The sequence below is a fragment of the Colletotrichum scovillei genome, assembly GCF_011075155.1.
Source record: "Colletotrichum scovillei strain TJNH1 chromosome Unknown Contig00010, whole genome shotgun sequence".
Classification (NCBI taxonomy): domain Eukaryota; kingdom Fungi; phylum Ascomycota; class Sordariomycetes; order Glomerellales; family Glomerellaceae; genus Colletotrichum; species Colletotrichum scovillei.
Window position 1 is genome coordinate 3,098,821 of NW_023336268.1, and position 27,731 is coordinate 3,126,551.

Genomic DNA, 27,731 nt, shown 5'->3' on the forward strand with positions numbered 1-27,731 from the left:
CCTCTTGAAGATGAGCCGGCTCCGTCGATCAGTAGATCACCAATCCCTCTCCATAATCGGCCGACAATCTCGAATCTTGCATTGCGTTTGAAGCGAGCTGCAATTCTCCAGATCATCTCGGCGAGCCACCTCTCCGTGTCCCTCGAAACAACGTCGCCTGCTGTCAGCGCCGTATATTCGGTCCTCGCACGTCCGCGGCGGCCCCCACTGCAAGGACCATCCCAAGTTCGGTCCCAAGTCGGCGACATGACTTATTCTCCTTCAATCTTTGCGCATTGCGTGTGTTGTATTTACCCGCCGTTGCATTGTCGGTCCCCAAATCCGCAGGTGGGTAATACGTTCCGTGTCGGTTTCTGTAGTTCAGTACATGCGCTAGATCACTTCATGTCACTATCTTTCGAGTGAAGTACTGTTTCAGGAACGAACACACTATCTTTTTTGCTTCATTCTTACTCGCTCTTGTTCATTTGATGAATGACGGAGTCATCGAGCTCGAATTTACACGAGCGATATGATCATCGCCGGCACGTGGAAACCTTTGCCGAGCTTGACTTACGGCTGCAAATCTTATGTGGATGATACCACACTGACATGTCAGTGCATACGGACACGACGGAAGCTCGTGTCGCAACGCAACCGAGTGGTTGGATTGCCATAGTGGTACTTTGAACCTCCGAACCATCAGGATAGGCAGCATCGTGGCTGGAGGTCCTGCTCGGTCAGACGCTCAGGCTTCGTCTCGCAAACTCTTATTTCCGTCTTCGAGACGACGGTTGCTCTGTGGATGGGTGGATGCACTGGTGACTATCCAGATGATAGTTGACACACCATATCATATCAATAGGCGTTGATTTGAGTCCCGGGATAATGGGCACTAGCAGTAGCAACCAAGTAGTTGTCTATAACGATCAATGCATATGTACTGATGTGTGTCCAGAGCCTGAACTTGAGTTGGCTGTGCGCGTCTGTTCATCTCAATCCCTCTACGTAGTCCGAATCACATCTTTCAAGTCTGCCTTTGAAATATCGCGAACCCCATAGTTGAGAAGTCTCTCACCCCGGCCGTCACTATTTCTTATAATACTGCGTCATATCATGGGCAAGCCCCAGTATACCCTATACAAGTTGGCATATCAGATCATCACTCTACCAAGAGAGGGGGCAGCAGGGAATAAGGGGAAGAAAGAACAAACAAACATACCAGCTGGAACGCGACAGCAGCCTCATCAGTTTTATCCGCCTCACGCATGGCGACGATCCCCGGGTCGTTGGCCTCGACCTCGTCCGGGTCCGAAGCCATCCTCTTGAGGTTCGCCTCGGAGACCGGGTTCGTGAACTGTTTGAACTTTTCTCGTCGGTAGTGGTCGTACTTGTCGAGTATGTCGTCGTCGGCTCGGCCGTCGTGGATGCCTGCTAGGCAGTCGAAGAGGTCGCCTACGTCGACGATGCCACCCGTGAGGCCCATGGTCGTACTTGTCGAGTATGTCGTCGTCGGCTCGGCCGTCGTGGATGCCTGCTAGGCAGTCGAAGAGGTCGCCTACGTCGACGATGCCACCCGTGAGGCCCATCCCGCCGCTGTGGAGGCCGAGGGCCGAGAGGTTAGATGGGTGCCAGACAGGATTCTCTCTCTCTCTCTCTCTCTCTCTCTCTCTCTCTCTCTCTCTCTCTCTCTCTCTCTCTCTCTCTCTCTCTCTCTCTCTCTCTCTCTCTCTCTCTCTCTCTCTCTTTCTCTCTCTCTCTCTCTTTTCTTTCCCCTTTGTCTTCGACCTGGGTCATGGGTACGAAGGGCACTTACAACGGGTTACACAAGTGCGCAGCATCCCCAGCCAAGATGAACCTGCCGACACGCATCCGGGGCGCGAGACGCTGGTGTACCTTGTAGGGGCTAAAGTTGACGATCCGGTAGTCGTCGGCCTTTGGGTACCCGGGCAGCATGGTCTCGTATTTCGCGGGCTGGCGGGCGCGGTACTCGTCGTGGCTGAGGCCGGGGACCTCGCCGTAGCTGACGCGCCAGAGGCCGTCGTCTTGGATCTTGGCGGCCATGAAGTAGTCTGTTGGGTGGATGACGAAGTTGGAGTCTTTCCAGCCGTGTTTGTCAAAGTCGTAGTAGACCTTTGTTTTTTGGTCAACACCTTCTTCGCTTCGGGGGGTGTATGTCTTCCTGCCGCTGGCTTTCTGATGAGGAAAGAAATGGAGTTTCTACTCACGTTTGTGGCAATGATTTGCAAGTCCCATGTGTACCCAGGAAACTCATCCCCAAACAGCTGTCTCCGGATGATGCTATTCGCACCATCACACCCGACAACATAATCAGCCTCCAGCTCCTCGACCCCCTCCTCCGTCTTCACAACAACCACCGCCTTCCCCCTGCCCTCCTCCTCCCGAATCCCCACAACCTCACACCCCCACCTCACCTCCGCCGCCGGCTCCTTTTCGAGATCCTCCAGCGCCATCTTGCACAGCGCGTTCAGCGGCAGACACGAGATCCGGTCCGGGTTCTCCGCGCCGAGCCTGCTGTTCTCGATCTTGGCGAGGACGGTGCCGTCTGGCTTGCGCCAGCGGGCGCCGCCGACTTCGATGCCGTGCTGCCTGACGCGGGCGAGGAGGTTGGCGCGGGAGAGGACGCGGTTGGCGGGGGCGGCGTAGTGGGTTGCGCGGGGCTGGGTGTCGAGGGAGGTGGATTTGTCGAGGACGAGGACGGGGATGGAGTGCTGCGCGAGGAGGAGGGAGAGGAGGAGGCCCGTTGGGCCTGTGCCTATTACTATTACCTGGGGGTGGGGGGTTAGTTGAAGTGTAGGGTAGGGAGGAAGGGTTGGATATGGGGGACTTGTGGTGAGATGGTGTGGGTTTTACCTTTTTGATACCATGGTGGTCTTGCGATGCCATGTCTGATGAGTTGGATGTGGATTAGAGGGTCTGATTTTGTTGATGCTTGAGAGAAGGCTCCTTTGAGAGAGACTAGAAACGAGGTTTTGGTATACAGGGCTTGATGTATGTTTGGCGATGAATTATAATCGTTGTTGTTGTGCAAGTTTTCTAGTATCAAACCCATATCACATGAAGTCAGTCTGGTGGAGACCATCAAATGTCTCCTAGTACTTGACGTCAATATCCCCTCCTTGCCATCTTCATTGAGAGTCGTCGAGCAGACAACGGGTTATGTGGGATGCCCACGGACGTATGACTTTGTGGGGTAACAAAGTGGGATGATGTCCGGGGACGGGTAGTGTTGATTAGTCGTGGGGAAGGGGCAGGGACTGTGAAGTAGCTTGGAGATCTAGTACGAATCGAGATGAACAGAGACCAAGCTTTCCCTGAAATGAAAGAGCCTTTTGTGTTCCATTGGTTGGTTGTGCGAGATGTCTGTCTTTTTACTTCGCCAAACCTCCCCACATACTCCTGCCCGGAGATACGGGAGGACGGTTTTCAGACGGAGTTTTCAAGGCCTGTTCTAGCTAGATCATGATAAATTCAGTTTCGAGCTGACTTTGATATACTCCTATGATATGTTCGAGCTGCTCTTCCTCTGCCTTCTTCCAACAAGACCTTGTATCTGACGTCGATCTCCGTCTCATACACTCATTACCGCCCACAATGGACTTCTCCAAGATAGACCTCTCCCACCCACCCCTCAAAGACCTAACAATATCCAACATCACAGAAAACGTCCACGCCATCAACTCCAAATGCGCCGACGTCCGCACGCGCTTCCTCCTAGAAAAACTCGTCACCCACCTCCACGACTTTGCCCGCGAAACGAACCTCACCACCGCAGAATGGGAGACCGCCATCGCCTTCCTCACAGACGTGGGCAAGACCTGCACCTCTGTCCGGCAGGAATTCGTCCTCCTCTCCGACGTCCTCGGCCTCTCCCTCCTCGTCGACTCACTGGACCATCCGAAACCGCCCGGGATCGGGGCGACGGAGGGTACCGTCCTCGGCCCGTTTCATACCCACGAGGCGAAGGATGTGCCGCACGGGGAGATGATTTCGAGGGATGGGAATGGGGAGCCGATGCTTGTTCTGGGGACGGTCAGGGACACGCGAGGGGTGCCGATTCCGGGGGTGAGAGTTGATGTATGGGAGACGGATTCAAAGGGGCTTTATGATGTTCAGTATGACGGGTACGAGAACCCCGACGGGCGGGCGGTTGTGAGGAGCGATGAGGAGGGAGGGTTCTTTTTTCGGGCGATTGTGCCGGTGCCGTATCCGATTCCGGGGGATGGACCTGTTGGGAGGCTGTTGGCGACGCTGGGGAGGCATTGGTACCGGCCTAGTCATTTTCATTTCATGTTTGATAAGTCTGGCTATGATCGTCTCATCACGTAAGTTCCCTTGGTTGACACTTTGGGGTCTTCACTTCTGAAGCTGGGATTTGTTTCTGACGCGGATACAGAGCTTTATATCTTCGCGGAGACCCGTTTGAGAGGTCGGATGCGGTATTTGGAGTCAAGGAGTCGCTTATTGTGGACTTGAAGACTGTTTCGGATGTTGATGGGTTGGCTGAAAAGTACGGTGTGAAGCCGTCGACGCGGCTTTTGACGTATGACTTTGTGTTGGTTTCGGAAGAGGAGGTCAGAGCCTTGAGGGAGTCTAAGTTGAAAGTGTAATATGTTTGGCGTGGAATTACTAGAAAATCTTAGCAGACAGGTATCTCATCATAAAATCGAGATCGTATTAGTGACAGAAGATGTTCTGTTGTGTTATTGTATTGTCAACCCAGATCTAGCATTTCATTATGAGAAGTTTCGGAAAAGTTCAAATTCGACGAAGACTTCTAGACGATGTGTTCCAAGATACAAGTCCAAACTGGCCGGAATCTGAGTAGATCGTTCGCCATAGTCTTCATCATCAGAGAGCAGAGCCAGGAAACTCGATTTATTCACCACGTCTAACCATATGTCTCAGCGTTGCATCCTCTGATTTTATTGACGACAAATGTTCCGTGCTCGAAGCATTTTTTTCATTGGTGGCATCGAGTTTAGTGCCCATGCACACACTTATAATCTTCTTGTACGTTTTCCAGTTTTCCCTCTTCAACACTGACTTCTAGGCTAGGCTCGGTCCTAGGCATCAACAGCAGTGATAACAACTCGCTCCGAAGGACTAAAGATTCAATGCTGCCGATCCCATAGACTTTGAACAACAACATACAATGTAACATAAATAGATCTGCAGGGCAATTCGAAAATGCGAACGCAATATTCGGCAACTTCCAAGTCCGTCGCCAAGATCGAGAGCCATCACCCCCTGACAGGAAAGTGGAGTAGTCTGCCAGGGGTGGGGACATCCCACACGACATCCCGCATTGCCTAATCGGGGTACGTTAGTTGATGTTTGGACATCTCAACCCGCCATGTCATGCACATCAGAGGGAAGTTGATGACTTCATTCTCCCACCGGTGAGTGGAGAGAATATGAGTGAACGATTATCAAGATGTTAAGCATAAAGTATAGTCGTGCCGATTCGATGACACAAGAATGAAGAAAATCTATAATAGCAAAGGACTAATTAGTTGTCCAAAGCGTAATTCTCAGTACCAAGCAACGACTCTCTCAATCTCAAGATGACGTCCGACTCTCAAATCCAGAAAGCTACACAACCTTGGTGGGACGACGGGAGCGAGAAGCACTTCGTGCCACTGGCCCCCGCCGTTCCCATAGACCCGAGCGTCAATACCTGGTCCCGCTTCGGTCCAACCTTTGAAGCCTACGAATACTCGGGCTGGATCGACGAGAGCGTCTCCTGGAAGACGGACTGTTACATCGGCGACTGGTCGCCTCTCCTCAAAGCCCGTGTTACCGGTCCGGAGGCGCAGGCCTTTTTCGAATACATCTCGACCAACCGCTGGCCCAACTTCAAGCCCGGACAAGCGAAGCATGCCATCTTCTGCCAGGATAATGGGTGCGTCGTTGGCGAGGGTCTGGTTTTGATGCTTGGAAAAGATGATTTCTTGTTCACCAGCGGTCCTGGGACGGTCTGGCTTGTGTATCAGTTTCAACAGGGCAGAAAGAAATTTGATGCCACTCTGCAGCTGGTCACTGATGACTGGTTCCTTCTTCAAATCCAGGGGCCTCGAAGCGTTCAGCTTCTGGATGAGGTGACGGATAAGGGTGTCAGGGACATCAAGTTTATGCATTACAAGGAGCTCTCAATCGATGGAAGCAAGTTCCTTTGTCTGAGGCAAGGTGTCTCCGGCGAACTCGGATTCGAGCTGTGGGGGTCGACGAAGGATGCCAAAAAGATTTACGGTTCTATCGTAGACGCTGGCAAGAAGCACAATATCCGGCAATTAGGCGCTCGCTCAAAGATGGTGAACCACGTAAGAAATATTCGCCTCCCCACGAACAACATCTATTAACACATGCCTACCAGGTTGAAGCTGCGTTTGCGACTCCGGCTGCGGACTTCATTCCGGCCGTACACGCGCCCGCAGACGACAAGGAACTTCTCCAGTTCCGACAATTCGCGCGAGACATCGGCTTCGACTTTGACCACTATCTCTCCAAGGCCAGCGGTAGTCACGGCGCAGACCCCATTTCCTACCACTTCACGCCGTTCGACCTGAACTGGGGCTGGCTCATCAACTTTGACCACGACTTCATCGGACGTGACGCCCTTCTCAAGCTCAAGGACAGCCCACCGAACCAGCTGGTGACGCTGGTTTGGAACGAGGAAGATGTGACTGACGTTTTCGCGTCCCTCTTTCGACCGGAGCCCTTTGAGTACATGGAAATGCCTCGCAGCTTGCTCGGCAACGTTGTTGGCAGTACCGTTCTGCGTGAAGGCAAGACGATTGGGTGCGCTGTTTCTCGGTGCTACAGCTATTGGTTCAAGGAGATGGTGTCTCTGGGAATTGTTGCCAAGGAGCATGCTGCTCCGGGGACTGTCGTTGAGGTGAAGTGGGGATCTGAAGGGTCCCCCGTGAAAATCATCAGGGCGGTAAGTACATCGGAGATCTTTTCGCAGCTTGAGAATATCCAGCTAATGTGAGATACAGACTGTGCAGCCTGCGCCGTACAAAGAGGACAAGAGACGACACTCAATTCAGAGGTAGGTGCGCGTACATAAGGATCACTGGTTTAGCTGGTCAAGAAGGGCATCAAATGTTCGCATGGTGAATCTCTAGCTCATCTTTCCATATAAAATCTGCTCAATATCCTCGCTGTGTCAATGAAAGATAGGCCCTTGGGCAAACTCAAGGAAAACAGAAATTTGCATCAACACCTCTAATTGAATCGCAACGTCAGGTTCCCCCTGTCTACATAGTCATCAACTTACATAGATCATGCGCATGACTTACTCGGACAATTACCCCGCGCGTCATTAGCCTGCAGCGGCCCGCCCGCCGGCCCCGGTTTGTGGAGGCACCAAGGATCAGACACGGAGGCTTAAACAGTCCGTCCTTTCGTCACCGGCACTTTGACCTTCAAACTCTTACTCCATGCTTTTGGTGGACAATCAAGCCGACGTCACTCAGAAGCGAACCCCTCCAGTTCATCGACCGCGTATCTCGGCTATGGCGTTCCCAACGGCTCCTGGAATGTCTGTCATCTCTTTTCGCAAAGAGGCAGGAGTTCAGCACCGATGTCGGATCTGTCCAAAGACGTTCAAGCGGAGCGAGCATCGCAATCGCCATGAGCGAGGCCGTTGGGTTGACCTCTCTGAAAAGTCTGGAGTTTCGGCTAAAGACAAGTAGATTCACAAGAGAAGCCGTTCTCTTGCCGCATATGCAGCCGACGCTTCGCTCGCAAGTGAGTTTGTCTGGGCCGGGATCTCAAAACAACACCTAACTACTGACGATGTCTTTGCTAGTGATCTGGTTACTCGCCATGAAAAGACTTTCCACCGAGACCAGTCGCAACCCGGTGTAACCTCTACTTCAGAGACAGCATCCTCAAAAAATGCCCAAGTCGATGAACCGGCATCTATGGCCAACCCAAATGAACAGGATCGAAGTTTGCAGGGCCGCACAGGACCATCAAGTGAGATGTCATCTGAAGGTAGCCTACCTTCGGTAAATGTCGACGGACCAGATGTATCAGGGGATATTCCTCATTTTGGCTATGACATTATGTCCGAAGTCGAGACTTTTGATTTTAGCGATATTTCGCTCGAGTTCTTCGATCCATTCCTGGGTAGAACCTTTGATCATTTCGCCTTTCCAGTATTCGAGGATGTTCCCGAGCAGGTCCAGCCACCAGTACCAAGTTTGCCTCAAAGCAAACCCTCAGGCAACCAAAGCAATTTTTCGGATAGGTCTGGAGAGATTCCAACGCTGTCGCAAGGGCATACAATAAGCCAAAGCGCGCTTAGGCCACGGCGAAGGTGGTCACCACGGATACTCAAGTCAACGACGGCGAAGAACCACAAAGTCGTTTTCACAGAAGAGATGAGAGCTCACTGCTTGGCTGATATAGAGTCACACCTCACCAAGGCCCAGCTTGGTGACTTTCAATTACCAGCCATTACATGCTTGCAGCAATACTTCAACTCCTACGTGGATTCCTTCCACATACACTTTCCCTTCCTACACCTGCAGACTCTCGAATTAGAGAAGGTACCTAGTCCACTAGTCCTAGGAATATGCGCCATAGGTGCCCTCCACAGACTTCAGAGAAAGATGGCCTCATCGCTTTATCTCACAGCCGAACGAGTTCTGGCGAGCATAGACTTTGAAAGACTGCAGGCTATCCCAGAACTATTGGATGACTGGGCGAGACCTCGAGACTCACCGCCACCAGACCAGGGGCCGCTGGTCCTCGCCCAGACGCGGTTCATTCTCGTCTTCTTCGCATCCTTCAGCAGTGAGCCGCGGTTGATACGTCAGGCTCTCGTCGGCTGTGGCCATCTATCAGCAGTGCGTGTGCAGATTTCGAGATATTTCTTACACTCGCTTACAGATTATCTCAGGATTTTAGGTCAAGAATGGCCCGCGCAAAGCCTGGTTCAATGAACTTGAACCTCTCTCAATGGCATTCTTGGGTCGAACATGAGTCGATAAAGCGGTGAGAGCACCTATTCCTGTCGAAGACTTCGCCGCTGACTGACATCAACAAGTCTCATGTGCTGCTGCATGGTTCTCGGTAATCTCCTCGTCATAGCCTACGGTATCGTGCCAGGCTTCGCAGCGCTAGAAGAGTGCAACATTGAGATGCCCGCCGAAGATGAGCTATGGGATGCCACGAGTGCTTCTGAATGGAAGTCGTCTCTGCAGAGGCGACTGCCTTCTTCGCCTCTAGGTCTTCGTCAAGCAACAGCTTGGATATTTGGTAACAGCGCACGGGAAGAAAAACTAGACGCAAGCTGGACCTGGTCACCGTTCGCAGCGTCAATCGTAATGCACCAAGTTGCTATCGTCGTCTGGTTCTTCGCCCACGGGAAAGAGGCCTGCTACGGAACGACGCAAAGCTATCGAGAAAGCCACCAATCTGACGCCAAGAGGATAGAGGCTGCTCTTTCGAGGTGTAGAGATCTGCTAACGGAGACACGCGATGGCAACGACGGCACGTGGACTGAAGCTGACGGGCCATTGTTGTTTAACGCATTTGCGGTTTTGCGTGTTTCGTACGGCCGAGCTTTCATCAACTTCCGGTCGTTAGATCGCTCGCTACTCTTTCAGGAGAGTAGCCAGGATATGCTGATCATCTTGCAACGCTATTTTGACGCTGCTCAAGAGCGGGATGGTTACATGACCATGGCTGTTGACTGTGCCCTGGAAGGCTTTGCGATACCCATTCGAGCGGGAGTCTTGCTCACGCAAAAGACGGCGGCGTTGAAGTGGAGTGTTGAACATGCTTTGGCGGGATGGGATGCTGGTATGCCTTGACTCTTTCGCGAAGTTTTCGGCGTGAAGAAGACGTTTTCGTACTGACCTTGTCAGGCCTTTTAGTGACGAAGTGGGTTCATACGGTCGAATGTCTGCAGTCTACGAGCGGAAAGACTACGCCAGAAGAAACAAAGGTCCTCGATAACGTTCGCTATCTCCTCAGCCAGATTGACGTTGATCGATCTCCATCTTGCTCTCTTGCTGCGGATCTTGCTCGTGTCTGGGCTGGACTCTATGACGATACTTGGGTTTGGGGTGGTGAGTATTACTCGGATCTATCCTTGGGTTCCTGTTGCTGAAATCCGATTAATAGTCGCACCACGTATGAGCTGGGTTCTCCGAGAGCTTGCAAAGTTGTATGAGCAGGAAGCTTCAGATATACAGAGGCAGCAACCAACTTAGTATAGTTGCCCGTCTTCTGTTCGGCAGTGGTGCCGTCATGTCGTACTTAAGTATTTTCCTTATGCTACCGTGTCAAGGACGCAGAGCAGAAAGAAAACTCAAGAATTACTGTTGGTAACAAACCACGCTTCTGACTAGTACTGTTCTTATCTCATAGCAACGTCTCCAGCTTTATATAAGAATGGACAAGCAGACACATCACGGGCGTATCTTATGCACGGCATTTTGGCTTAAATAAACCAAGATGACTCAATGGTCGGCAGGAAGACATGGAGGGCCCTCAGGCAGGCCCATTCAGGTATCTTTTTCCTCATTCCGATTGCCTGTCCTGCGGTTCCTTGAGAATATCGAAGTTCCATCTGCCCCGGTCAAAAGCCCCTCCATCCCACATTGCCTAATTAGGCAACAAAACCATCCCGCCCTAACCACAAACGTCGTAACGGTCACACGAACCCGAGCTAAGACATGCCATCGACATGGCACGAACACTGTTCTCATTATGGCAAACCACAAAGGGGCCGTAGCTTAAGTTCAAGGGACATGACAGCTCTTTAACTGACGCACACTGTGAGAACCATCGAGAGCATTGCCAGCTCAAGACCCCACCTTGAATCCCACCGGAGTGCCTCTCCACGCTCGTATGTATGTACGGACTACGGACTCTTGAAGTGCGGTGAGAGCATAGTTTCCTTGTTACAGGGAGACATACATGGCAGTGCCAAGTTCCGATGACATATGCGACGAACTCATTGGACCATGGCGGTCAAAATCTCTGACAGCAGACATCGAGGGCGCGGCAGATGCCCATGGTACTCCACTCGATGGCATACAGCCCGGCCTTTTACACGGAGATCTTGGCCCTTGATAAAGACGGTAGTAAGTCCAGGGACGGGCCGACATCTGCATCTGAGGTAATAATCGGGATGTCGCGGCGTGATAGGACTCCGATCTATGTTGTATAAAATAACCTTAGAGCAATCATTTTCCCGAACTCGCTTACCAACTACCGACCAGCTTGGAGGACAACTTGACTTCAATACCAAATCCACTACGTCAAACATTAACATGTCTTTATCCTGGAGCAGCTGGCTCACCACACTAGAGCCGCAACAGTCAGCTCTCGGCCTGCTCTTCGTCGTCCTCTCCTTGGCACTCGCTTATGTCTCCATACCCGGACGCCACGACCACCTTCCCTACATCAACCGGCCCCCAAAGTGGGATTTTCTTGGCCAGAAGACCAAACAACACTTCGTCAGCAATGCCCGAAGTCTGATGGCCAATGCTCGGGAGGCCTTCAAAGGCAAGCCCTACCGAATGTTCACCGACTTGGGGGATCTCATTGTTATTCCGGCGCACCAAGCCGATGAGATGCGTAATGAGCGTTCTCTAGACTTCCTCGAGGCCTTTGTGGACAATTTCCATCCCGACATTCCGGGGTTCGAGGCCTTTGCCTTTGATGGCCGGAAGGACCAGCTGCTTCACAGGACTATTAACAAGAAGATCACCAAGATGCTCAGTACGTCCTGAACATTCCGCCTGAAATTCGATAGCTTACTCAACGTGCTTGTCAAGATGAGATTACTGCACCACTTTCGCTGGAAGCTGACTTTGCTACGCGCCTGATTCTCGGAACTTCGACAGGTAAGCCACCTTACCTTTTCATATGAAAAGTCTTAACTAAAAGGAGCAGAATGGCGAGAGATTACGCTTCAAGAAGCGCTTCTGAACCTTGTGGCTCGTCTGTCCTCTCGTGTGTTTCTTGGCGATGAACTCTGCCGCAACGATGCATGGATTGAAATCACTGGTTCTTACAGCGTCAACACTTTTTCAGCCGCAGAAATTCTTCGGCAGTACCCTTATTATCTTCGTCACATCGCCTGCCACTTCATTCCGCAGTGTCGACTGCTCAAAGAACAAGTTGCAGAGGCACGACGAGTTCTGAACCCGGTACTGGAGAAGCGAGAATGGGAGAGAAAGAAGGCATTGGCTGAAGGGAGGACTGAACCTTCCTACAAAGACGCGATTCAATGGGTCATGGATGAGTCTCAGGGCAGTCCTTTTGACCCAGTAGGAGCTCAACTTGGCCTCTCTGTTGTGGCTATCCACACCACTACTGACCTCGCAACGGAAACGATGCTTCGACTGATGGTAAGACCACAGTTAATGGAGGATGTTCGCGCTGAGATTGTGACGGTCCTCCGGAAAGAGGGCTGGACTAAGGCTGCTTTATTCAACATGAAGCTGCTGGACAGTGTCATCAAGGAGGCGCAGAGACTTAAGCCGACGACTTCTGGTAAGCGACTTTGGAAAATCTTCGAGGTGTCTCAGCAATAACGACTAATTGTTTTCCTAGCGACGATGAATCGAAAAGCTACTAGTCAGGTCAAGCTTCCTGGAGGATTGGTCCTCGAGAAGGGAGACCGCTGTATGGCAGATCTCGGCTCGATGATGGACCCTAACATATATCCAGACCCTCTTGAGTTTGACGGGTATCGATTCTTCCGGATGCGTGGAGACCCCAAGATGGATAGCAAGGCTCATCTGGTGAGCACATCTGTGTCACACATGGGATTTGGCCACGGCCAGCACGCGTGTCCTGGGAGATTTTTTGCCTCCAATGAGGTCAAGGTCCTTTTGTGTCACTTGCTGCAAAAATACGACTGGAAGCTTGATAGTGGATTCGAGCATACGATTTATGAATTCGGCCTTTCCTTGTCGTCGGGCAGGACCAAGACGTTTGTCTCGAGGCGACAGAATATTGAGGTTGACATTGACGCGTTGTAAAGTTAGGAGGTTTTGCTCGAGATCCGGGGAAAAGGTCAATGATGAACGGAGAGAGTGTAGGCAGGCACTTGATAAAGTACTCAGTAGTGAGGGATACGGCGCAACTACCCCGTAGTTGTATGGCATTATTTTCTGTAAATTCATGAGAAAGTCACCTCAGCCACTCCGTCGTTGCACTATTCCTGGATCTTGTCCCCGCCGCCGGGGTCGATGTACGTGATAACGGAGCCATCGTCGCTGCTTTCATCCCATGTGGTAACAGGGATTGACCCTGCCTGCCGTCTGGGCAAGGGAATCGAGTCATGAGCTAATTATCCCAACGTCCAGAACCGGCCCAAGTCCTCATTCTGGCTTTTGCCCATATCACCCCACTGGTTCAATATTTCACCTATCCCACGTGGGAAATACCTAGTCATGAATGCCCCTCACAGTTCTACGCATTAAAGTGCGATAGCAATCTAATTTTTCAATATCGTGTGGTGGGAAGCCGCTTAGACCGCTTGCTTGCGTCACTGTCCGGTCAATGAATCTGTATCGGGGGTTTCCATCGGGAGTCCTCCGGGACTTCCTACGGGCCTCCCGGAACCGGCTTCGCATGAAGCCATTGTCAGTTTGCAATATGAAAGCCCGGCGGGAGGCTTGGCTCCAGTATTCAAATATCGTCTCATAGCCCCCTCTATCCTATCGTAAGCGGCAAGCCTGCTCTCAGCTTCTCATTCACAGCCAAGTCCTGTCTGTCCAACTCAGACGTCCACTCTTTCATACCATGCTGCAACGACTTGCCATCCTCGCCTCGGCGGTGGGCGTTTGCCATGCAACAACTCAGATCGTCACCGGCGCCACTCTTTTCGTCGGAGACTCAACGCCCATCGTGAGCACCTCGTATGCCCAGTTCCAAGGCAAGAATGACGACAGAACTGGTACCTCGAACTACCTTGGTAAGCTGACCTTCCTCCCCTCTCTCAAATGTGAAACTTAGTGCTGATGACAGTTGCTGCTAGGCATTCCTTATGCTACTGCGGCGCGGTTCAACCACTCGGTACTAGCCGAGACCGTCGTCTCCGGCGTGCAAAACGTCTCAGCCTACGGCGCCGTCTGCCCGCAACACGAGCTTCCCTCCTCCATCGATCCCTCTGTGCTGCCCCTGGGCAGTCTCTCCGGCACACTCGTTGCCGCACTCTCGCAGTCTACCCTAGAGCAGAGCGAGGACTGCCTCTCGATCAACATCCACGTACCGCAGAACACCAGCAGCACCGCCGGCCTGCCCGTCCTGGTGTGGATCCACGGCGGCGGTTTCGAGGCTGGCGCAGGCGGCTCGCTGATGCAGGCTGATGTCGAGAACCCCGGCGTAGTCTACGAGGCCGCCAACATCGTCGAGCGTAGTGTCGCCATGAGACAGCCCGTCATCGTGGCCTCGATCAACTACCGCCTGAACCACTTTGGCTTCAGCGCCTCTGAAGGGCTGGCTGCCGCTGGCTTGCTGAACCTGGGTTTTGGTGACCAGCGCAATGCTCTCCGCTGGGTCAACAAGCACATAGGCTCCTTTGGCGGTGACGCCGACAAGGTCACTATCTGGGGCGAGAGTGCGGGTAGCTGGTCAGTGGCTGCGCATCTTGTAGCCAACGGCGGTGACAACGAGGGGCTCTTCCGGGCGGCCGTGGGCAGCTCGGGTGGACCGCTTAAAGTTGACGGTCCGGCGAGACAGCAGGATACCTTTGACTCCCTAGCTAGTTACGTTGGATGTAGTGACGCCGCGGACGTGATCGCCTGCCTGAGGGAAGCGTCATACAACGACATCTACGCGCACATGCAGACGGTACCATACTTCCTCGGCTACAATAGCTTGGCCTCGTCTTGGACCATCCGCCCCGACGGCGAAGTCTTCACAGACAGCCCTGACAAGCTTGTCAGCGCGGGAGCCATTGCCGACGTTCCCCTGCTCTGGGGTGACATGCGCGACGAAGGCACCCTCTTCTCGCTCATCAACGCCGCCAACACCACCACCGACGACGAGGTAATGGACTACTTCCTGAGGACCTGGTGGCCCAACGCAACCGATGCCCAACTTGAGCAGATTCTCACGCTGTACCCGGCCAACCAGACGGCCGGCTCGCCTTTCGGCACGGGCGAGAACAACGCGCTCTACACGCAGTTCAAGCGCATCTCGGCCATCACTGGCGACTACAGCTTCGAGAGCCAGCGTAGGCAGCTGCTTGATGCCGCGCCGGGCACCAAGTGGAACTATCAGGTCGACCAGGCGCTGCCCGCGGCTGTACTGGACGGCTCGGCGACGCTGGGCGCTGTCACGGCGGCTGATTATGCTAATGCTAGCGCCCTCGAGGCCATCCCGTACCTGGGAAGTTTCCATGCGAGTGATGTCGTGTTAAACTTCTTTGGTACGCTGCCGGCGAACAATTCTCGCCATATGATGGGTACCCTGATTGCGTTCGTCAACAACTTAGATCCCAACAAGCACGACATGAGCGATGTGCCAACTTGGCCGCAATATGAGTCGACCAGCCGGTCAACAATCCTGTGGAGCGAGTACGGCGCAGAGATCGTGGCTGATGACTACCGCGAAGAGGCGATCGCGTACCTGAATGAGATTGGGGATTCCTTGCGGATCTAAGTCTGCAGCCGGGAACTGATGCGATATCTTATTTTCAATCGTGTCATATTTATGCCTGTATATATCTTATAATTCATGAATGACTTCAATGAGAACCGACCTCACTACATTACGCTCTTGAACCAGAGCAAGCATTTTCCGCAGCCTGTGATCCGCCACAATTTCTTATCCATTTGTAGAACGTTTCGTTTCCGGTTGGGTTCACTCTCAGAACAGGATCTTCATCTTTGACCACAAAGGGAAATAATCATGTTTTCAACTTGTCCTTTGTTAACTATTAGTATGCTTATACTTACATGTACATTCATCTACATATTACTACATAATAAGCCAGTCTTTCATCTTCAAGCGTCGTCCGGCCCCTTAGGCGCCTTCTCAGTCTGCACTTCTCTCAAGAACTCTCCGATTCTGGTAGCCACAGCCTGCGCGCTCTCAGTCCAGCCGATAATGGCGCCCATCAGCAGCGTATCATGAACAGCATTCTCCTCGTACGACACTGTAACGCTGCTCTCTGCCTCCTGCATCTGCCGGCACCATGCAGTACCGTCCGTCTCCAAGATCTCGGCCTCACCCATTGACACGAAGATAGGCACCTTGGTTCCCCAGGCGTTGCCAAGGGGCGTCACATACGGCATGTTATCATCAGAAACGCCGGCCGAGTACACCTTTGCGCCCCAGCGCAAGAACGAGACGGGGAGGTAGTCGGTGCTCCAGTGCTCATGCTGCTTGTACACCGAATCCGGACCCAAGCTGGCCAAGGGGTTGACCCAGGGGGCGATGAGAACCGCGCAGCTAGGGATGGCAAGTCCGAGGTCCGGTCCGTAGGTGTCGAGGTAGCGCAACAGGGCGATCACAAGATTGCCACCCGCACTGTCGCCGCAAAGCACGATACGGTTGGACGGGATATTGAGGATTCGAGTCAGGTAGAGGTAGCTGGTCAGGACGTCTTGCAACGCAGCGGGGAACGGGTTCGCGGCCGCCTCGGAACCGCTGCCGTAGCCTGACAGCCGGTACTGAGGCGCAAAGACGGCGCCGGCGCCGGCCTTTTCGATGAGCGTGTTTGCCATGAAGCCGCAATATCCCGTGCGGCCGTCACCCAGCACAAAGGCACCGCCGTGAATCTGCAGAACCACGTTGCCTTCGAAGCCCTTCTCGACGTCGGGCTTGGCCGGGAACCAGGTGCCCCCCACGGTGGTGGGCTTCACATCAGGGTTCGAGGCGAGAGGACCGAGGTAGAGATCTGAAGGGAAGGGGTCGGCGGTCTGGAAGCGATCACCCTCCTTTCCTGGCTTGAGGGTATGCGTCTCGGTGATGCCCACGTTTGAGTAGAGATCAACGATGCTTCGCGTCAAGCGCGCCATGAGGGCCTGTTTGAAGCCCCATTTCGGGTGAGGACGGCAGGAGGGAATCAGGGCCTTGATGGCCCATATCGGTAAGCAGGGAAAGAGAATGAAGAGAGCGCCGAAGATCTGATAGAAGATGCGTAGGGGTTGGTAGGAGAGAATAGGGAAACTTCCCCCCTGAGTGCCGGCCATCGTGAGTGATCGCCGTGTAACTGCGACGTAAAGAAGTGAGTATCTTGGTAGAAAGTTACAGAGTTACAGAGCTTTCGAGAGAGTATATGAAAGCCGCGGCACAACTATGTCGATCGATCACCAGGGTCACAAAAGGGGAAGCAGTCAGGAGAAGCCCATCAGCCGGGTGCGATACACCGACGAGAGGATAACTGCGCTTAATACTTGCCGTAACAGATCGTCAATGATACAGTTCAGGCAGAGTTCGTCTACCTTTTTCCCATTCAAGAAAGCAATTTGCTGGGGGCAGCAAAAACCCATGAAAACTCTGCATGTTTTTCTGTATCCGCGAACCACGATTTCTTCAGAGTTCGGGACTGGAGTCCGGCATCCAGGGGTGAAGCTCGACATTTTGGGGAGTATTCCGTCCGACCTGGACCTGGTTGACAGGTCGAATTTCTTCAACGCGGCCCCGCTCAGATCCAGTTCTCGATGCAAAATCAATCTCAATCAGACTGCGCCAGACATGAAGCCCGCGATTTGATACCTCTTGATAGGGTAACATTTGGTGATGGTGGACTCTTGGGGGGGCCTTGGCGAGTCATGTCCTTCGTTCGAGTGTGGTGTTGGGGTGGACAGTTGAATGGAGTCTAGTAGCACGGAGAGTGGGCGTCACCTGACTCGCAATTCCAAGTAACAAACGTATCCCTGCACCGGCAAGTAGGTCTCTTCAAGGCCGGCAGCTAGGGTAGTATGCGCGGCATTGGCCCGTATGCGACTTTGCAAACCTACAACGGGCAATTCTCTCGCAGTTTTGTCCCTCGAGCGTGCGACGGCACCACTCTGAGGGCACAGGCATTACGACATGTTTCCAAATTTTGACCATGCTAGACTGATGCTAGACTGATGACTATCAACGGGGCGCGCGGCGAGGGGCGCGCCCGGCATCCCAAGGATCGAGACCGGACTTTGGTTCTGCCCCCCATGGGCCACTAAAGGAGCTTTCATCGTGCATAAACAATACCGCCCACCGATTCTCGCGAGATTCGTCACCTTCCTGCTCTGGTCATCACATTTGACAATTGTTGGTTGGGTTTGTTGGCGAATCTCCTCTGCTTGACCGGATACACGACTCAGGTCAGACCAGGGACGCTTCATGTTCAAATAGGAAAATGGCTTCGACGACGACATCGACGAGCAGCAACGATCCGCATACGGACACAGCAATCATCGCCATCAATGTTGTTCTTGCGGTGATAGCCACCATCACCTGTATCGGACGATTCTGGGCACGAAAGCTCACGGGTTTGGGATGGGGTCTCGACGACTGGCTGGCGTTGGTCAGTCTGATCATTAACCATGCCTTTTGTGCCACGACTATCGAGGCAACGGTCCACGGCGGCTTGGGACGAAGCATCGTTGATGTGATGGCTGAAGACCCAAATCAGCTGATCACGTTCTTGAAGGTTTGATGCAGTTCTTACTCCCTATAGCACTTCGTCAAGCCGTGGAAAACTGACCCTTACTGCAGTGCGTTGTCATCGCCGAGTTCTGCTACGGCTTTTCCTCGCCATTGATCAAGTTGTCTCTGCTGGCCTTCTACTGGCGCGTCTTCCCCACGCCGTTCATGCAAAAGGGCATCTACGCGCTCTCGGCGGCATGCCTGGGTTGGCTCATCGCCATCTTGATCACCAACTGCTTGCAGTGCCGCCCACTCTCATACACGTGGGAACAAACGACGAACCCAGGCGCGGGTACCTGCATCGACCTAATTCTCTACTTTGTTGGTAACTCGATCGCCAACAGTCTAATCGACATCCTCACGCTTGTGCTTCCGATCCGCGAGACCATGAAGCTGCAGGTCAGCTCGAGCAAGAGAGTCGGCATCTGCTGCGTTTTCGCGCTAGGCAGTCTGTGAGTAGACCTCGAAAAAAAAATTTTGAACACGCGTCTGTGGGCACGATCTAACAAAGTGAGACAGTGTGGTGGTTGCTAGTCTGGTGCGGTTCGGCTCGTTAGCCTCCCTCTACTCAATAGGCGTAACAGACATGACACGTACGTAAACACCCCATCTTCTTCGACCACGAAACATTTGGCGCTAACTCGTTCAACTATTAGAACAATACGCTCTCATGTGGACCGCCACCGTCGTGGAGATCTACATCGCCATCATCGGCGCTTGCGCCGTCACTCTCGTCCCGGTGTACCGCAGGATCCGTTACGGCACGCCGTGGTCGACCCGGGACCAGAAGTCCAACCAGGTCTCGGGCGGACCTGCAACCTTTGGAGGTACTGGCGGCAACTCGCGCCCCGGCGTCTCTCACAACTTCAAGCGCTCCGCGAACCACGAGCGTCTGACTACCGGTAACGATTCCGAGGAGTATCTGCACCACGGTAGCAACATGAAGTAAGTCAAACCCCCCACTTCCTGGCACCCCCCTGTTTCTGGCACCCACAAAAACGATGGGATCACAACCCAACCTCCTCATTACTATTAACTATTGATCCTCAACCACACCCACTACAATACAACTGCCAGCCTCACTAGGGCATTCAGAGTCGCTGGATTCAGCCGTAATAACCTCCTTTTCACCCGCTTCGATTTGAGCCCGATGGATATCCCTGATGTTCGCAAACTTCGTGTTGGGATCGATCTGAACAGTCTTCCTCTTCCTAACTGCAGCGTTGGTAACTTGGCCCTCAGGTGAGCCAGCTGCTGCTGGGCAACTGCCAGTTGCCAGGCCTGCTCTGTGAAGCCTTTTTTCACCTTCCTGAACAGCAGCCGTTGAGTGCTGGTATCATTGTCGAGTTGGGTGTATAAGTGCAGTTGACCGCTGAGCTCTGCCAGCTTCCTGGGTGTCGACCAGACCACTGCAGAGGAAGCAGAATCCCATGGCTCAACAGGGTAGTTTGTTGACCATTATGGCATCGCTTTTGCCCCGACTGGTTGGTTTGGGTGTGGTGGGCTTAGCAGAAGGCTCAGGTAATACCATAGGGTTCATCAGGGGCTTAACCATCGCTACAGGGTGTAGACCAGTCCACTTCCAACCACTTCTGATGTTCGAGACTGATAGACCAGCAAGTCGAGCCTTCTGGTAACAGTCCAGGAAGTTCCTTTTACCTATAATGGTAGAGTCGTTCCATTGAGACAAGTAACCGAGCTCCTTCCGATAGGCTGACTTAACAGGGCTGAAGACAGACTGGTCAAGTGGCTGGAGGACATGAGGAGGTGGTGGTAAGAACAGTAAATGGATATTGTTAATATAGCAATTCCACATGAAGTCTGTCGTCGTATGACTCCCATGCCCATCCACAATCAACAGTCGAGCCTCGCCCTCAGCCTCGGGCATAGTCTGTGGGATAAACACCTTCTCTAACCATTCAATGGCAGTTAAGTCTGTAGTCCAGCCATTATCTGTTGCTGTAAACTCCCACCCATCGTATGGAACCAGATGTAATGGAAACCACTGTTGTTGGACCGTCTTCCCTTGAAAATGATAAGAGGACGAAGTGCCCTACCCAAGGCTGAGATACACTCAATGATAGAGACCCATGCCCTCGACCCAGGTTGTTTCTTGCGAACAGACGTCGTCTCAGCCATGCCCAGCACTAACCCATTAGCTCCCTGACCCTCGAGGATGCCAGTCTCATCCATATTATATCTGTTGGCTGGTTTGATGTCCTTGATCTCAGGGATAGCAAGGAACTTAAACCAGTTCCTAATGACCTCAGTAGATGCCCCATTAACGCGTCTAGAATCGATGGAACGACTTCTCTGAACCTTAATGATAGGGTTCCTTCTCACGAAGGCATAGATCCAGCCTTTTCCTAATGGTTTGGTATCCCCAGCAGCAGCCAGAACTCGCTCTGCGAATTCCTTCACCTGTTGGTGCGTTGGTGCGAGGCCCAGCGAAGCCTGAATGCGAACCCATTGTGCCAGCTTACTCTCCTGGTCAGGAGACAGCCTCTGCCAGTCAGCAAAAGCCACTTTCCTAGTCTGACCACCTTGGAGACGTAGTTGGAGGGTTGATCGTGGTATCCCATACTCCAATGAGGCTCTCTTTGACTCTTGCCGTTTGAGCGAAGCTGATCTTCGGTATATTGAGGCATTAGATATAGAAGAAGGTATGTGCAAAAAATGAGCCCATTTGGACTCGAATTGAAAATGTTGTGATAAAAGGAGGTTGGGGGTGGGCATTGCGTTGTGGTGGATTTTCGCGTTTTTGTGGGTGCCAGAAACAGGGGGGTGCCGGGAAGTGGGGGGTTTGACTTACTCGGTCTCTGGGGCTACCAGAACCAGCGACAAGCGTGACGTTCTCGGTGAGGACTTGCCCATGGACACCATTGTCGTCCAGAGGGATGTCACGTGGGAAGAAGAGCGAAAGGAGAGGCAGCATGTTTAGGTGTTATAAGATACCATGTAATTTGTTGTATTTCTACTGATGATAGCCTTTTTTTTTGGTCTTTGAACGCTGAACACGATACCGTTGGAGGAAATTGGAACTTGGAAGATACCTTAGCTACTTACTTAGATTGTGCGATGAAACTCGCCTTTAGAATAATCAACTCGACCCGTCTCGAATAGCTTCAAGTTTGCTCCCATACCAACAAGTCATGTGTCCTCGCACTTTGTCTTGCTCCGCCAGCCCTCCTGTAGTGGGACTACTCCGTACACTCACCACCATCCACAAGCAGAATAACATTTTGACTGTGTCAGATTGGGCATCTTTTTCCCATTCGAGCATGAACACGTGGAGAAAGTTTCAAACCCATGGCCTGAGTCACGTCCGTGCTCTTAAGAGAGTTTTGTTTGTCATCAACCAGCGGAGGCCTGTTGTTCCCGATTTCAATATCGGCGGCATCCCGGTGCCGCGTGGTCCACACCCTCGTAGAATGACAGCCAGGGGTCAACTTGATCCCCTGCGATGTTGAGACTCGTACAAGGGGTTTGCAGAGGGTATCGACATCCCGTCGGTTGCCGATGCACAGTTACTCCGAGATGCACTAGATGAGTGATGAGAGACTATACCTAGAGATCGAGATAAGGAGTCAAGGACTCATCTTGGTCCTCATCTTGAAGGGGCATGCAATGCTGAACCTTCATCTATCGGCCCCTGGTCCGAACTCCGGAGAGTTTTTTGAGAGTTTTCGGAGAAATCAACGCCGGCGTGGCAGCGATGACATCCATACACCGCCCAATGTCGACCTGAGAGGGGCAGGTATTATCCAGACTCAGTGATCGTCGTCCACGTTGGGCAATTTTCCAAGGGTATAGCTCAAAAGGGGTAAAATGTAATTTGGCCTACCCAGACAACATATTAACCCAGAAGTCCCCGGTCACCAGACTCAACTCCATTAACGATATGATATAACGCTGATCGTCAACAAGAATTTCTTCTTGAGCGTTAGCCATGACTAGCTAAAAGCATGACCGTAGTTTGACGGCCCTGGCCTTACGTTCAATTGGGGATTGGAAAGATAGTAGGACGGAGCAAGTTCCGTCCATTGAAGTTTTCTTTGGCACTTCTCAGGATGATCGCAATTGAGCAGTGAGGGTCCGGAATGATCGGTGAACTCGTAAGGAAATGGAGGAGCAGATTGAGTTCATTGAATACATCTATCATGCCCCTTGAATTCAAGGGTTCGTGAGCATCATGCAGGAACCAGCTTCATTCTTTTGCTCTCTGCGGTGCACTGATTTTGTTCAGTTTCTGTATTGTCGAATATCCAACTGACGAGTTGAGTATACTCGACTCCGGCCTACATTCCTTGATCACGTCTTTCACTCCTTTCATCTATTAATCATGTCGTCTAAGTGGCTTGGGCTCACGGCCCTCCTTGCGGCATCCCACTCTGCCCTGGTTGTTGCGAAGCCCATCACATCCCGTGAAACCTTGAAGCCGAAGGTCGAGATCAACTACGCCAATGTAACGGGGCGTGTAAACGGGAACATCCAGGAATTCTTGGGTACGCTGCCATGATTCAAGAGCTAAGAGATTCACCCCGAGTGACATTGCTAACTCGTCCAAGGCATTCCCTTCGCGTCGGCCGGCCGCTTCGAGCACTCGCAGCTCTTCACCGAGCAGCTAGGTGACTTCGACGCCAGCGACTACGGCCCAATCTGTCCGCAAAAGACAACGGCCTCGATCCTGACCACTGACTCGAACAGCAGTCTGGTCTTTGGCGAGCTGGGCACCCAAATCGGCCCCGTCGTAGGCGCCCTCGCCGATACAGTCTTCAACCTCATAGGCCGAACCCGCAGCGAGGACTGCCTCCTCATCAACGTCCAGACCCCCGTTGGCACCACTAAGGGCGACAAGCTCCCCGTAGTGATTTGGATCCACGGCGGCGGCTACGAGGTCGGCAGCCCCTTCACCGACACCAGCGAGACAGACGTGATCCGCGGCGAGCTGCTCAACTACAACGTCGGTGGCCTCGTCCGGACCTCTGTCGACCTGGGCCAGCCCATCATCGGCGTCTCGGCAAACTACCGACTCAATGCCTTTGGCTTCTCGGCATCGCGGGAGATGGAGGAGGCGGGACTTCTCAACCTCGGCCTCGAGGACCAACGGGTAGCGATGCAGTGGGTGCAGGAGCACATTGCTGACTTTGGCGGCGACCCTGACCAGGTCGTCATCATGGGCGAGTCGGCTGGTAGCTGGTCCGTCGTTGCGCATCTCCTCTGGGACGAGGGCGAGGGCGCTACTGACTTGTTCCGCGGTGCGATGGCCCTGTCTGGAGGCCCGGTCATGGTTGAGAGTGCTGAGCGAGCCCAGCCTTTCTTTGATCATATGGTCGAAAGGACTGGATGTGCAGGTGCATCGGATAAAATTGCTTGCCTGAAGGTTGCCGACTTTGACGATATCATGGCCTCCGTCAACGAAGAGGGAATGCGTAAGTTCAATTTTGATACGAGTCGTATCTTGATATTGTGCTAATAACATGCTTTTAATCAGTCCTCGGCCCTCGTTCCCTTGCTTCAACTTGGACCCTCCGTCCCGATGGGAAGCACCTCAAGGACTCTCCCCACCGCCTCGCTGCAGCCGGCAAGATGGCCTCGGTGCCTCTGATCACCGGCGACATGCGCGACGAGGGCACTCTCTTCTCCCTTCTTGCCCAGCTCGAGACTCTCTCGGACGAGGACTTTGCCAACTACTTCCAGACAATCTGGTGGCCTAAAGCTTCTGAAGCCGACATGGCCGGCCTCATGAAGCTCTACCCCGCAGACATCACCAAAGGCTCCCCCTTTGGCACAGGCATCCTCAACGCCGTCACGCCCAACTTCAAGCGCCTGGCGGCCGTGGTGGGCGACTTCAGCTTCCAGGCTCAGCGACGCAATCTTCTGGCACATTACAACGTCTCGGAGCAGACTGTATGGAACTACGTCACCGACGTGAGCATCCCGTCGGCGGGCCTGCTGCCGGACCTCGGCGTGTTGACGCACCTGCCTGTGCTGGGATCATTCCATGCGTTTGACGTGTGGTTCTACATGTTTGCCGGTCTGCCGTATGCGTTGAGCAAGAATACCCAGGCTTACCAGGCCACCGCCATCTCTTTCATCCGCACGCTGGACCCCAACAATCATGGTCTGGACTTTGCCGAGTGGCCGAGATACTCTGAAGAGGGCTTGGAGACGTACAACTTCAAGGAAAGCGGGCCTGATGTGACCAGAGACGACTGGCGTGTTGAGGCTATGCAGTACATCAACGACCACCCTGACTCTTTCTTGCTTTAAAGACCTGTGTTCTGTTAATTTTGTTTTAAAGATGTCTCTGATATCATTTGGTGCTTACTAAACATACTTCAAGTATATATGTAGCTACGGCGAGACTTTATATGAGCTCATTCGTCTTGGCCTGAAGGACACATGTTGATGGCCAAGAACAGGATTCGCGTGCACCTCATACTTAATATATCTGTATTACAACTTGCTTGGAGAGCTGTCTTTTCACCACCTATAAGAGGCTGAGTACGGAATTATGATCTATTAATGGCGATATGATATTTTCCTATTTCATACACACCCCTTACCTTATTACCATGCTTGGCTACGCGCCGGGATGAGGATTGGTACGACATACACCAGCAAACAGACATGTACATATGTACATGAACATTGAGCTCCTTAATTTGGCCACAAGTAATTCATTACTCAGAGGCAGTTCAGGGGCAATTTTAAGCATGAAGAGATTCATGACTCAATTTGGTCCGTCGCCGGCCAGGCTTTACGCCATTTTGAATTACTATTCCGTCAACGAAATTTGAACTGGCCATGAATTTACTCTGATGCTAAGTTATAGCAACATCAAATACGATTCCTATTCAATGAGTGTTCATGATAAAGTCTAATCGAAAGTCTAATGATTCAGAATTAAAAGTTTAGGTCTGTCTGTCCAAAAGCCCAGTCATGTGCCAGAGACACAAGTGAGTGAGTGAGTCTCGATGTCAACTAGAGTCCGAATGACTACGCCCGGCAAAGACGTCCAACGGAGTCTTCTTGCCACTTATCGCTTCCCACACAAGTTGGGCAGTAGAAGAGCTCCCCAGGGTCGTAGTACTCCTTGATGCACTGAAGCCTGTTGTAGTTGGCGCCATAGTAATCCACCTTCCAGTCCGGATCAAAAGCATCGCCCTCATTCATGTACGCCCCCATGTTCGGAGCCAAAGTCTTCATAGCGCCAATCTTATTGAACGTGACGTCGTCATGAACCTCCTTGAAGCGGGCATCACTGACGCCGGGGCTGAGAATACGCGCGACAGACTGATGCAAGACGGCCGTACGCCAGGCGGGGAGAACGGCGGAGTACTTCTGAGCTGCGTCGGCCCAGACTTGACCGCCAGAGACGATAGAGATAACATTTGTGACATACTCGCCCGTCTTTCCGGCCAAGGTCTCGACCAGGCCACGAACGCTTTTAAAGTTGCTGACAGCTTCCGTATCGAGGAGGCGAGATCCAGAGGCGGCCATGAGGCCGACGGGGTTGTTATCGGCGCTAACCTCCTCGAAGAAGGTCCAGTAGTCGCCATAAGCTACATAACTCGAGTTCACAAAGAGGGTGTCGTTGAACTTGTAAATCTTGTCGAGAAGACCCTTGCCAGCGGCTTCAGCTTCCTCAGCGGTCTTGTTGAACACGTAGATGGCGTGGGAATATGCCGTGGTGTAGTTGTTGAAAGAAGCAGACTGGCCGTCAGCCTGCCAGTGGCCATAGCCGGCGAAACCAGCATCCACCAACTCTGGGATTGAGGTGTAAAGAGTTGCAAGTGCATCCAGGAAAGCATTTTTAGAGATTCCGGTAGTGGCCGCGAACTGGAGGTTTTGAACAGCCACAGTGACTTGCGGGTACGTCTTGACAATCGTTGACACAACAACACCGTACGAGCTGGGACCTCCGCCACGGATGGCATAGTAAAGGTCCTGATGCTGGCAAGCGTTGACTGTAACAGCAGTGCCGTTGGCAAGGATCAGCTCAGCCTCAAGCACCTGGTCAGCGCCGAGACCGAAAGTATGGCTGGCCGGACCGTGGCCGCCGCCCTGCATCCAACCTCCCGTGCTGCAGACGGTCGAGCTGCCTCCGCCCACGACAACGACGTTATTCTCCTTTGCGGCCGCGTAGCTCTCACCCCACATGTACGCGCCGGCAAGCTTCATGGCGCTGCCGGTCCATCCTGAGGCTGTGCAGCCGGTGGAGGACTGGAAAGAGGTTTGCGGGGTGATGCCGTTGCGGAAGTAACGAAGCCAAATCTCCAAACCGCCGAAGCCGTCGCTGCGGCCGAGAACGTCGTGTCCGGTGCTCTTGATCACGACTCTCAGGTTTTTCTCCTCTGCGAACTTGAGGGCGGCGACGATGTCATCGGTCTCCGTCACGTTAACGGCGTATACGGGGTTCGTGCCGAGAGTACATACGCCTCCCGCGGCAGTTGAGTTCGATGCAGGTTGGACGGGAGGGCATGTGATGTTCAGGGGATAGTCCAGGCCGACGGGGTGCGATGACATCCATTCTCCCTTGTACCAGTCCACCATGACACTGGCGCACAATGCTGCGTCATAATCAGGACCTGGATAACAGGAAATAGCGACCGGTTTGGTCGCGATGAGCTTCCCCGAGAGAGTAGCATTGAATTGCTGCCAGTCACTTGTAGATGGCCAGCAAGCATCATTAGGTGCCTGTTGCAAAACGCCGTTACAAGCGGCCTTGTGTCAGTCCATCTGAGACGAATATTTGGGTATCGGATTGATCCATTTTGGCGGGGGGGACATAAACTTACACACTTGCATGAACTATTCGAGGCGATGGTACCAACTGCAAAGTTAAGTACGGAAAGCGCCCGTACCAATTTGTTTCTTAACATTTTGAATATCTGCCGCAGGGTGCCAAGAGCTGAAATGATAAAAAAACTTAAAGAAGGTTTAAGTGCCGAGTGAAGAATGTGATATCGAGAGCTGGGAGATAAACCAAATATAGTCCTGTAAATATTCCCATTGTTATGTGAGGACAAGTTCTTGCCCGCCTGCTAGCCTGGTCATGAGCCATGTCTTGTGCAAGCTAGGCATTTTCGATGCCGAACAACCGG

At 52.7% G+C, this 27,731-nt stretch overlaps 9 protein-coding genes across 9 annotated transcripts; 6 read left to right on the plus strand and 3 right to left on the minus strand.

Annotated features, from left to right (window-relative positions):
* Window positions 1-1,068: 1,068 nt before the first annotated feature.
* Window positions 1,069-3,115, minus strand: HER10_EVM0000281 (FAD binding domain-containing protein; the record flags this gene model as incomplete). The annotated part of the gene is made up of 5 exons (XM_035470069.1): window positions 2,854-3,115; window positions 2,208-2,768; window positions 1,796-2,112; window positions 1,202-1,472; window positions 1,069-1,116 (listed from the first exon to the last, which is right to left on the minus strand). The coding sequence occupies exons 1-5, from the start codon at window positions 2,884-2,886 to the stop codon at window positions 1,069-1,071; spliced, it is 1,230 nt and encodes a 409-aa protein (XP_035327498.1). The 5' UTR covers window positions 2,887-3,115.
* Window positions 3,116-3,594: 479 nt separating this feature from the next.
* Window positions 3,595-4,610, plus strand: HER10_EVM0001149 (uncharacterized protein; the record flags this gene model as incomplete). Its single annotated transcript, XM_035470905.1, has 3 exons — window positions 3,595-3,807; window positions 3,838-4,325; window positions 4,397-4,610. 3 exons carry the CDS (start codon window positions 3,595-3,597, stop codon window positions 4,608-4,610), a joined length of 915 nt encoding a protein of 304 aa, XP_035327576.1.
* A 957-nt stretch (window positions 4,611-5,567) lies between these two features.
* Window positions 5,568-7,058, plus strand: HER10_EVM0008151 (glycine cleavage t protein (aminomethyl transferase); the record flags this gene model as incomplete). Its single annotated transcript, XM_035477683.1, has 3 exons — window positions 5,568-6,323; window positions 6,377-6,943; window positions 7,002-7,058. 3 exons carry the CDS (start codon window positions 5,568-5,570, stop codon window positions 7,056-7,058), a joined length of 1,380 nt encoding a protein of 459 aa, XP_035328235.1.
* A 580-nt stretch (window positions 7,059-7,638) lies between these two features.
* HER10_EVM0011982 (uncharacterized protein) lies at window positions 7,639-13,016 on the plus strand (the record flags this gene model as incomplete). Its single annotated transcript, XM_035481388.1, has 10 exons — window positions 7,639-7,650; window positions 7,701-8,861; window positions 8,915-9,009; window positions 9,062-9,819; window positions 9,885-10,088; window positions 10,144-10,231; window positions 11,489-11,748; window positions 11,805-11,873; window positions 11,923-12,525; window positions 12,586-13,016. The coding sequence occupies 10 exons, from the start codon at window positions 7,639-7,641 to the stop codon at window positions 13,014-13,016; spliced, it is 3,681 nt and encodes a 1,226-aa protein (XP_035328564.1).
* A 766-nt stretch (window positions 13,017-13,782) lies between these two features.
* HER10_EVM0011207 (sterol esterase carbohydrate esterase family CE10) lies at window positions 13,783-15,645 on the plus strand (the record flags this gene model as incomplete). Its single annotated transcript, XM_035480644.1, has 3 exons — window positions 13,783-13,954; window positions 14,018-14,946; window positions 15,031-15,645. 3 exons carry the CDS (start codon window positions 13,783-13,785, stop codon window positions 15,643-15,645), a joined length of 1,716 nt encoding a protein of 571 aa, XP_035328505.1.
* A 344-nt stretch (window positions 15,646-15,989) lies between these two features.
* Window positions 15,990-17,180, minus strand: HER10_EVM0004900 (alpha/beta hydrolase fold-3 domain-containing protein; the record flags this gene model as incomplete). Its single annotated transcript, XM_035474528.1, has 1 exon — window positions 15,990-17,180. One exon carries the CDS (start codon window positions 17,178-17,180, stop codon window positions 15,990-15,992), a length of 1,191 nt encoding a protein of 396 aa, XP_035327941.1.
* A 1,151-nt stretch (window positions 17,181-18,331) lies between these two features.
* On the plus strand, window positions 18,332-21,562 carry HER10_EVM0010328 (uncharacterized protein; the record flags this gene model as incomplete). The annotated part of the gene is made up of 5 exons (XM_035479791.1): window positions 18,332-18,625; window positions 18,691-19,073; window positions 19,141-19,214; window positions 19,278-19,553; window positions 21,417-21,562. The coding sequence occupies 5 exons, from the start codon at window positions 18,332-18,334 to the stop codon at window positions 21,560-21,562; spliced, it is 1,173 nt and encodes a 390-aa protein (XP_035328424.1).
* A 1,401-nt stretch (window positions 21,563-22,963) lies between these two features.
* HER10_EVM0001714 (carotenoid ester lipase) lies at window positions 22,964-24,894 on the plus strand (the record flags this gene model as incomplete). Its single annotated transcript, XM_035471453.1, has 4 exons — window positions 22,964-23,126; window positions 23,190-23,635; window positions 23,696-24,053; window positions 24,116-24,894. 4 exons carry the CDS (start codon window positions 22,964-22,966, stop codon window positions 24,892-24,894), a joined length of 1,746 nt encoding a protein of 581 aa, XP_035327624.1.
* Window positions 24,895-25,623: 729 nt separating this feature from the next.
* On the minus strand, window positions 25,624-27,509 carry HER10_EVM0002847 (uncharacterized protein; the record flags this gene model as incomplete). Its single annotated transcript, XM_035472541.1, has 4 exons — window positions 25,624-26,271; window positions 26,353-27,015; window positions 27,139-27,324; window positions 27,426-27,509. The coding sequence occupies 4 exons, from the start codon at window positions 27,507-27,509 to the stop codon at window positions 25,624-25,626; spliced, it is 1,581 nt and encodes a 526-aa protein (XP_035327731.1).
* Between the last annotated feature and the right edge of the window lie 222 nt (window positions 27,510-27,731).